Genomic DNA, 11,081 nt, shown 5'->3' on the forward strand with positions numbered 1-11,081 from the left:
ACACACACACACACAGACTCATACAGTACTGTATGTATACCCACAGGAGCCACAGCCATGTCACAAAAAAGTGACACTGGGCTCTTTCTGACTCTTCTCTCTCTCTGTCAACTGAATTGTAATGCAGTTTCCAACCCTCGTATATCTGACATTTCTGATAACTCAGTTTTGAATAAAGGAAGGATCACTGTTGTTCCTCATCTCCTCTGCCACTAAAAACACTGATTTAAACTCTTGTATGTGTTGCTATCCTCACCATTTAATGGATGATGAAACAACAGAGTGAGATGCCTTTTCCTGTATTGCTCACTAAGGATAAGGTAAAGGTTTCACAACCACTGAGACTACACTCACAGCTGCTTAGAGTCACAATGTCAAATGATGCCTTCATATTATGTGTTAATTACAAAAACATTTTGCTTTTATCATTGCTCTATTATTGGATGTATCATCGTTATGTCCCAATAAAAACCAGCGAAGAAGGACATTTTAATCATCTTTTATCCTTTTTCAGCTTAACTAAAACAAATCAGAGATAATTCTTCTTGGTTGCCCAAACTTCATCTCTGTTCTACAAAAAAATCTTGGATCATTGTTGTCAAATATAAAACGTGCAGCCAGAAACCTCAGAGTATTATTTGACCATGACCTCAATTCAAAGAGCAAATCGCAACTCAGGAGCATATCTCTTGAAAAAGTAATCTATGCCCTTTTCTTCACAATTAGACTAGAGTAATTCTCTATATTTCGGGTTAAGCCAAACAGCCATCTCGTGCCTTCAGCTGGTACAGAATGCAGCTTCTCGGCTTTTAACTAACGCAGCCCTGTTTTAGCCTCTCTTCACTGGTTACCAGTCAGTTTTAGGACTGATTTTAATAATTTAGTGATCACCAATAAAGCACTTCACGGTTTAGCTAACAGCTACATTGCTGAATTGCTGCACCCCTATGAGCCGGGGCTCAAAGTCCCTCTGCTCTGGAACTCCCTGCCAAGGATCTAAGGCTTGCTGAATCAGTGACATCTTTTAAATCACTTCCTAAACCTTTTATTTATTTTAGCACACTGTTTAAGTTTCCATCATGTCTCATCTATTATATTAGTATTATTGACTTTAACATATATTAGCGATGGGTATTTTATGCTTTCATTTAAAAAAATAAAATAATTAATTGTTTAAAATGATTTGCCACAATGCCATTGTTTTATCTATTTTATTGTTAGTACTTATTTTTACTGATGGGAATGGTTTTATTCTTTTGATTCTACCTCACTTCTATAGGATTTTATTTTTCTGACTTTATTTTGCCTTTTTACTATCTGTTTTTAATCCTGGTTCCAGCCATGTCAGGCACTTTGTGCTTGAAAAGTTAGTTTTGAAAAGTGCTGTATAAATAAAGCTTATTATTATTATTATTATTATCATTATTAATATTATTATTGTTAATATTATTGTTATTATGTTGCCTGCACCTTGGTATTAAAATACTACAACTTCCCTACACTGTATGGGTTCCTTAGTTCCGAACCCACTGGTTCCTACTGAAGAAGTAAATCGTTCAAAAAGATTACAAATGTAAAACTTCAGAAGTCATAAAAAGTGAAATTTGGGAAGACTCACTGTCCCGATGAGGACTGTATGACTGGATACTGAATGGCCCTTGAGGTAAGATCGTTGTGTCAACCGCATAAAAAAAAAAAAGAAAGCTCAGTAATTTCCTAAAACAACTCAAGACTGTAATTCTTAGAAAAATTTGTTGGGGACTATTTTCCGCTGTGGATTAATACAAATTTAGTTCTTTCGTCAGTATTTCCAGCAGCAGGTCGGTGTATGTGGGACTGAATTAAAAATAAACTTCAGTGTGGGCTCATTGATGTGATTTCAGTGGTTATAAACACATCAGTGGAGCTCTGTGGCACTTGTTATTTCGATCAATTCTTGTTGGGTTTGGTCTTTTCATGGGATTTTTGGACGATAAGAAAAATACAGAATAAGACTAGCCTTACCCTTTAGGGTGCTCTTCAAGGCGAACAAATGGTTCCTGAAAGGTATGTTTTCAAACACTCTTATACACTCTTTCTTTCTTGCAGAAGGAAACCTTTTCAAATTTGATTGCTTTTTGTAACTCTGTCTACATGAAGATTATATGTCTGTTGCATTTTGTATGGATTATTTTATTACCTTGATTATATTAATATTTTGAAATAATTGGTCCATTCGTCATTTTGACTGTGTACAATTTTCTTTCTTATTCCCACCCTGATGAAGACCCCATGAGGTCAAAACCACTTGGAAATTGAAACAATTATGTCCACTAAAAAACCAGGTGCCTCAAACAACGAGCCCAGGTGATGAGGCCCGTGAGACAATCTTCTTAGGCTTCCTCATTTTTAGAATATATCATTACATCTAGCCTGAAACTTTTTTTTTTCATCCTATTCAGACTCTTCCCCAGTGTTTCACTTTAGAGTAATCCTTCAAATTTAGACCAAAAACAGGGCATAAAAATATTCTCTTTAGCAGGAAAGCTGTGCTTAATTTTGCAACACTGACATTTATCGCAGTGCACCGGACACCAACATTTCTCTTGTGAGAGGTTGACCTGAAGGACAGACAGTTTAAAGAGAGGTGGACGATTGATTCCTTTCTAGTAGATATTAATATGACTGCTTCCTGTCTCCTGTGAGGAGGGAGCTGCCGTTATCCAGGAATACAGGAGGTCCGAGGGAGAGAAGAGGGATAGATGATTTGCTCAGCTTGAGAGTTTAAATTTATTAGTAAGTTCCACAAGTTTAAATTTTAACCTCTTTTAATCGACCATTTGTCTGTCTAAGAGGACCTGAACAAGTCTCTTTTCTGTGACCGTTTTCCTCTGCAGACTGACAATAAACAGTCTTGAATCTCCACGAATGCACCCGTATAGGAGTTCATTCATACTATAATAAATGCATATCCCTCCCACTCCCCTTTGCAAACAGTCAGAAGAGAAATCTGCAGTTTTTCCTCCCTGTCACATTTTCCCAATGTTCTTCAGAAGCTCACATGCATATCAAACATGTGATGCAAATTAAGCACAACAATGGGACGCATGTTAACCGGTGCTGATTACGTAAGTTTGCCTATGCTGGTAATTGGAGTGATTATTATAAAATATGTGGAGTGCTTCAGTGGTATTAACATACACACTCAGTCAGTCAGTGAAGCTCTGACCGCATACTGTATGTAAACAGGATAAAGAAAGAAAGTATCACCAGGCTTACTCATGCTGTACTCCGACTACTGTCAACAATCATATTATTATTTGTAGCAATGTACTGAACTGGTAGGCAGTACAATGTTGTCTTCCACTATCTGCCCCCTCATTTGCCATCTGTGGCGCGACCACAGTGTTTGCGTCAAGCGCGTTACTTCAGAGCTGATGTCAAATGCATAGGCCTGGTGCTCATAAAGCGTACATGCAAAAGGACTGCAGAGGATGGAAGCTTATCAATATGCACACAGGAGCAGCTTGTGTGAAATCCCGAATGCACTGATGCATGGAGGAATCTGCCTCTCTGATGCAAGGAGCTGCTACTGTGGACTTAATGTTAACTTGTAATATTGGTCTCAGGTTGCTTTGTTTTGCTCTCAAGGTGTTAGTGAAACCACGCAAACACACTCACGTAGCGACAGCCAGCGTCCTACAGGCTGGCTGGGGACAGATGGTGGGTAGTTATACTGGAATGTGCTATGGTACGAGTCGAGGTCTGGCGAGGAGAGTGTGCTCCGTGGTGTCGGGATGACTCTCGGGTTTTGGTTTCTTGGTGCTGGGGATGGAGGGTCCATAAATCTGGTTCGACATATCGCTGGATGAGCAGCCAGAGCGGTTCAGGAAAGTACAAAAATACAGCAGTTTGTTGCTCTGGTCGATTTAGGACGAAAGGTGGCAGGGGCACAGGAAAACAGAGTAACACAGAGATCACTCACACACTCTTACATGCACGCACACACACACACAAAAGAAATGAGTCATCAGTGAGTATGTGAAAGGGCTTTAAGAGGCTCTAATTGCATCTGATGAGAAATATAAAAGCGGCTTCTTGCTCAGACAAGGAAGAGGGGGAGGAAGACGGGTGAAGACGGAAGAAAGAAAGAAAGAGTGAAACTACACAACTCCTACCATTTCCTCACATCTTAGAATTAATTTAATTCCATTAACTTCTCAATATAAAATGCTAGATGGCAACGGATTACGTACATGCATATGTTTTCTTCTCAAATAATTACACGCAAGGAGAATACACTCTTCTTGATAGGTTATCTTGAAGTGTCTGTGAGAGCTGGCATCCACAGTACGTGTGGCTTGATGGTGACATTTGCGTAATATGAGCGGCGCTTCACCCCCGCGTCATTAAATCCTCACCATCAAACCCATTAACACCCATTCTCTCCAGAGAACTCCATTTACGCAATGCTCTGGCGCGGCTGCGTCGAGGTGGCATCTTTGCCAAGCGCCTTCGCTTGCTATGCCTTTCTCCTGGTGCCGCATGCCGAGCCTAATCCCGTGGTACGGTCGACACGGTGAGGAGGGGGGGCTCTGGGAAAGAAGGTGGCGCTGGGCGAGGCCATCTGGGTATCCCATCTGCAGCACGGCTATGGCTGCGACTCTTTCGTTCTGGCAGCCTGTGGCGAGCGATTACCGACGACAGGCCCTGATGACAGGGGCGAGAGGCTCCCCAGACGTCTTGAATGACGCGGAGGCCTGCTAATAATAGGATGCTGTTAAAAGACGATGAGCTCATTAACCTGGTTATTACCAAAAAGGTGGGACAGAGGGAGGCAGTGATCCAAAATAGGTTTTGTTTATGCAGGACTACAAGCATCCTGTTGGGTTTTAGTATTGTGTGTAAAGACATGGCGGTCAATGTAGAAAGTGGGAAACTGGGACACAACAAACACTATTACATTTGTCAAATTCTCACACTTTACTTGATAAAGTGATACGAGTCAGCGGGATGCCTCTCTCTAAAAACCTTAGGAAAGTGTAAATGTGGAATACAAACAGAAAAGTCACATGATATTCAGTCATTTAGACACATTTTGTCATGTTCGACTGAATTTTTCGATCCTTAAAAATGGCCTCTGACGTGTGTGCAGGTTTCAGAACCCAACATTAAACACAAGTGTATTCTTGAAATGAACTGGCTTGTATTGTCTGAAGGCAAAAGCATATTGGCCGCTGTATGGCCGTACTTAAAGATGGGGCAAAAAGCCTGTCGTCATAAGTGGTGGTTGTCTACACAAGAAATTATATCGCGAAAAAATCATAAATGTTTATCTGTCACATGGTAAAATATAACTGAAATAGCATCATGAGGCCCTAGCAGCAAACCAGTGTATTGAATTGAGCTACGGTGTGTTAATTTAAATGCTACCTTGAAATGCATTTCAAGTGGGATACTGTACGTAAAATGTGTCTTTTTTACAATGAAACACTTGCATCTTCGCAAAAACTGTAGGCTAAAGTCCGTTTGGATTCACAGCAACTGGAATAGACTATAATAGCTGACGACAGTGGCGATATTACCATGAATTGTTTTTTACATACATATCCTCTTGGTCGCTGCTGTTACGCTTCTAAGCTGCTGCATGTATTGATTTGCACCAGTCAAATGTCTGTCTTCCACTCCTACATTGGTCAGAACCACTATATCTTAGCCTGACAAACCTCCTTCATGTTTGTTTTCACATCTGCATTCCAACTGTACTGACCAGGCATGTCACTCAAACCCCAGAATGAGGGCAACTAGTTATTAGTATTTGATCAAATTTTATTTCTTCTTCTCTTCTCTTTGACTTCAGTAAATGCGTGACTTCTTCTCAGCCATGTACGGTCTGCTGTGTTTATAGAACGTGCAGTATCAAGCTAGCCAATGACTAAGCCACACAGATGGCCAACAGGGAAGCGGATTATACTGCAGAAGTGGTTTGAGAAGTTTCTATAGACATTGTGATACTTTTTTGGGCACACATTTTGAGGACGGCCGCTTTTAAATCACGATGTTACGATGGTAGAAGGCTCAGTGGTTGATGACTGTCAGCCATCAGTGGCCCAACCGTAGTTGGCACTTCAAGGCAGAATGTGATCCAATTGTATTGTAATCTGCAATCAGTCCAAATTGTTTGACAGGTCACACAAACTTAGATCAATATTTAATGAGGCTTTTTAAGGTTTGTTTAACAGATGAAGAGGAGGCAGTTATTGTTGAAAATAAATAAATAATTTGTATCTCAATGTGGAACGCTTCTACTATATATGTGAATAAAGACCTGTACCCTCTGTGGTCAAAGCATTGAAAAAACAAAGTAAACACAGTAAGTGACAATATAAACAGTTTATGGAATGCAAATGTAACCACCTGTTCTTATTATATAAGAGTGGCCTTGTAATACTTTTTCAAACTTTGTTTCCTCTGTACTTTTTCAGAATCAATCATTTTCTCTCTGACTTGAGAAGAACCTGCACAAGTGCCACGGACACATCATCACATACAGTCCACAGATACTCACTGACCTTTCTTCTCCCGAGCCATGCGCAGTGCCTGCAAGGATGTCTGCGGGCTGATCTCCAGCTGGCACACCAGCACTTTTGCATGACTGATGGCTGGAAGAGCTTTCTGCAACTCCTCGCCGCCAAGCAGCATGTTGGCACCCGCAACGATCACAATGGCATTCTCACCTGCCAGTGGACACCAAAAGAGCTGTGTGAACGTACAACAGCCATCGTGATGATGACTTTGAGAATCCATGAGAACTCTCTATAAATAGGGCTAAATTGGGGATATGAAATAAGAGAAACTGTGGTGACTTTTATTTTTACACAAGGTAACACTGTTACACTGTAATTTGGCAACTTTGTCAAACGGGACTTCAACAGTCAAGTTTCCTTCAAAATTTAGTGCAATTTTTAACAGAATTTTGAGAAAAACTGTGAAAGAAAATGTGAATTCATGTACATGTTCTATCCACTACTGTTGGGCTAACTCTCCAGTTGAGCGCCATTAAACCTCTGCTGAGAAAGACGGCACAACGAGACAAAGTAATTAAGAGAGTTATGATTTATTTGCAAAGTATGTCACTATTGTGCTTTGTTGTATTTGACTTTTATTTTAAAAGTTTTCTACCTTAGCCAGGTGTAAGCAATTTAGCAATATTTTGACTTTTTTCATCTTCACGACTTTTGTTATATATATTAGTGAATCACAATCAGTTTTAAATCTGCTGCATATGAACTGTGACATTCAGGTGCTTTGTGTTGTTTTTCTTGTTGAAGATTTCTTTTCCTCAATTAAGGAAAGCACTAAACACACAGTTGGGTGGATTTTTTCACACTAATGCAAAATCGAACGTGCATGTTGTTTTATGTATTATTATTTCTTAAATTCAATCTATGAATTAACCACTGTCAATTAGACCTCTTTCAAAACACTAAAACAGTCAACTGTTTGGCACAATGACGTATGAGAACGTACTTTAAGTACTAGAAAAAAATGCATATCCAAGCGGGAGTCCACACGTCATTTGAGTTTTACATCGCCTGATGTGCTGCATGACAAAAATTGCTCTCCATGAGTAAAGCCGTGGATTGTAGCAGATTGGAACCTGTGGATACTCAGCAGGGTTTGGTGCACTTACAGTAAGCATTTGTATAGGTGAGTGTGTGTGTATATCCGGCAATTACAGTCACTTGAGTATTGGTGAGTCAATGGCAGTCAATGGCAGTACTGAATGCATGGGCGTACAGTGTGTGTGTGTGTAGTAGTAGTAGTGAGAAAGTGTGCACCGACGACACACATGCACTATTGGTTGTGCGTGTAAAAGACCATTTCTACAACTCAAAGAGCTTTTAGGATCTTAGTGGCGAAAGCGTTTACCTGCATCGTTGACAATGATGGAGGCAGCTCCTGTGGCGGCGTCAGAGGTCTGCCCGACAAAGTCTGAGGCAGAGAGAAAAGATGAAGGGTGCAAAACATAGTTTGAAAGCATCCATTATTTGTCTTTCCTGCAAAAAGAAGTATGTTGCTTTTCTCTCTTGACAACATAGTCAAAAAATTGAGACCAGCACCATAGTAACCACTAGTAATAGCGTAACGTGAATTCGGCTTGGGTCACAGTTTTTTTGGCTATGAGGAGACAGGCCACAAACACCAACAGTCTAATACAGTATGTGCACTGAGCACAACCTTTGAAAAGTAACTTTATTCTTATCCATTCTTATACAAATCCAAATGGTTTAACAATGTTTGCTCATAACAATAGAAGAACTTTCCAGTATATCCAAAAGCCTAAACTAAACTGAAAAAGAATTGACAAAATGCAGACTAAAAAAAACACTGCTCTGAATGTAAACTTCTTGCCATGCAACGTGGAAATGGAAACCAATTTGGCATATCATGCAAAAAAAGCTCTATCTTACCTGTGTGTACACCATTGTCCTTGAAATTCTGGATGTAATTGTCTCCAAAGAAGTCTTTACCAACCTAGAAAAGATTGAAGGCAAAACGATAAAAACAAAGAGAGTGTCAAGCGGGGTCAGACTTGGTTAGCGGCAACTTTTGAAAAGTGGTATACTCAAACCTCAGTTGGGTTGGATTTTCGTGTGCCCTGCCAGCATACTGGCATGGTGCCGCCGCCGAAAATGTGCAAAAACGAACACACAAAGTCAACAAACGCACACACGCGCAAACACACGACCAGCTGCGCCAAGCCTTCAAGACACGATAACCCCGCCTTCACGCCTCTTCATGCCCACCTCGCCTTCGTTTTCTTTCCCTCCTTCCCCTCTTCCCCTGATCCGCACAGGGATGTCCACATCTGTAGCTACTTTGGGTTGTGGAAGGGGTCCCCACCTTGCCCCGAGGCGCCTACTTCGAACCCACGCTTTCCAAAAAACGTGCCAAAACGCGAGCACTTCTAACTGGCTGTGATAGTGGGTTGGGCTGGTATTGGCTGCTTGGCCCCATTCTCTTTGAAGAGCGGCCTTCCGTCTTGGATGTTTTTGACAAGCCCGGGTGTCTATTTTTGGGTTCTCCCCATGCCCGGAGAGCTCCTCCCGCACTGGGTTGTTATCGATCGGGCCTCTTTGTTCTGACAGAGGTGGGGCTTCGGTGCTTTAGCGCTCAGGTTGAAAGGCCACACTGAGCTTACTGATTGGGGACTCGGGGTTGTATGGTTTGGGAATAGGCTTGTTTGAAGGCGCGCAAGCGTGGGTGGGCGTATGCATGCGGCATGGTATTGATCAAGACAAAATGAGGCATGGAGAGTTGATGTAGTGAAATGACTGAAGTGTGAACGAAGCTATAAGGTTTCTGAGGGTTGTTAACTAGTTGGTGGACTATGGTAGCTGATTATTTGAGTAAGACGTGGATGAAGCAATGGTTGGACGAGCAAAATAACTTTTTACTGACATTCACACATCCGCTAGGATCCAAACTAACATACACAGTAACTTCAACACAACAGCAGCGTATGGCTGCAAACTTGATTACGATTTCACACCTTGCAGATCATAGCGGTTTTGGCCCCCAGTCTTGCAGTCTGTATGCACTGGTTGGCCCCTTTCCCTCCGAAGCCAATGAAGAACTTGTGACCATGGATGGTTTCTCCGGCTTTGGGTAGCCTTGGTGCCTGGCTGAGGGAAAAAAAAAGGTTATTGAGCACAATTCCAAGGTGTACACATTGACATTCAAAAGAACCTCATGGGCTATAGAAAATAAAAATTAAGATTCCTCTTCTCAAAGGAATTCTTTGCTATTCTATTCTATTTTTTTTTCCATCTCAACAGTCTCTATACACTGCTGATTAGTTTGAAAATGTTCCATCAAACTTTGAAAAATGTTTTATTTGGCATTGTGAGTGTTCTACATTGAAACCAAGGAGTAAAGGGAGATGTCAAAATGTGAAGACAACCCTTCAGGGCCAAATCTTTCCCTGGTTAAGCTATTTATTTATCACTGGCAAATGTGCGAAAACACACAAACAAGAGGTTTCGGCAGAGTCTGCTGAGGATTATATGTCTTGGTCTTTTGAAAGTCTTTCACAGAGAGGTCAACAAAATGAAAACTTGCCGGAATGAAGCATAGCAAACTTTTTTTCTTTATGTCTTTTCCCCCCATTTTCCGTTTTCAATACTTGAACACAACAGCAGTAATAAAACATGAGTTTACATTTGCTTCATCACCCTAAAAAGCACTCCAGATATTTTACTTAGTCAATCAGTCAGATATGCCTATGCAAGTCTTTCCAAATTTGCAAATGATGCAACCAGCAAAACCCATTGATGTCTCAACTTGACACTAGCCGCACCAGTAACGCCTGACTCATCTGGGTTGGGTAAAGTCCCGCCCCTCCCCTCAAGGTTGATATGCCACAGGTGGGTGCCCTCAGGAGGAGCTGTCTGTTCACTGATTCCTCCAATCACAGAGACAGAGTGGTTGGTGAGTAACATGGAGGAGAGACAACAGACAGCTTTATACTGTACGTCAGGACATTGTGGTCTGGCCCCGGGCCAGTGCTGCCCAGTGCCTGCGGGTTTGCGGATGGTGAAATGTTGTCATAAACTTGTTTTTCATGCTGTTGTTGCTCTTTTTTTATACTGTGTGCGTGTGTGTGTGTGTGTGTGGCAGGTGTGCTATTACAGTAAGTTTCCTCAATCCCAGGATTTCCAGTAAGTGAGACGCTGGTGGCAAACACTGGAGGTTGTTATAAATGCTGCTGTTTTTGCACCGGCGTGTGAAAACACTAAAATGCCCAAAGCTATAACAGGATGTAGGGTCAGTGAGGCTGAAATGTGGTGAGAAGCAAACAGAACAAAGGACAAACACATGTAAATACACATGCACACACAGCTCCTCCACACACACAGTACCTATTCTACTTGCAGCTGTCTTAGAAAAGTTTTCCCACCTGTGTCACCGCTGTGTGACTCCTGGTGAAGGCCATGTTTTGGTGGGGGAATATCTTTTATAATGGTTATCACTTCCATATACATAATAAGGTGATAGGCCTTACTGGTGATAACCAGTAAACATGCCTATTAAATTTA

At 41.3% G+C, this 11,081-nt stretch overlaps 1 protein-coding gene across 3 annotated transcripts in view; it reads right to left on the minus strand.

Moving 5' to 3' along the window:
- Positions 1–11,081, minus strand: part of rbks (ribokinase) — a 39,895-nt gene that overhangs the window by 17,431 nt on the left and 11,383 nt on the right. For all 3 annotated transcript variants that reach the window (XM_035673421.1, XM_035673422.1, XM_035673420.1), the window contains exons 3-6: positions 9,536–9,668; positions 8,454–8,517; positions 7,912–7,974; positions 6,552–6,716 (exon numbers count right to left, since the gene is read on the minus strand). In XM_035673421.1, the coding sequence (XP_035529314.1) occupies positions 6,552–6,716; positions 7,912–7,974; positions 8,454–8,517; positions 9,536–9,668 (425 nt within the window). The remainder of the gene's footprint in view (positions 1–6,551; positions 6,717–7,911; positions 7,975–8,453; positions 8,518–9,535; positions 9,669–11,081) is intronic.

Source organism: Morone saxatilis, unplaced genomic scaffold (genome assembly GCF_004916995.1).
Source record: "Morone saxatilis isolate NCDOM2014 unplaced genomic scaffold, NCSU_SB_2.0 Contig3, whole genome shotgun sequence".
NCBI classification, from domain to species: domain Eukaryota; kingdom Metazoa; phylum Chordata; class Actinopteri; family Moronidae; genus Morone; species Morone saxatilis.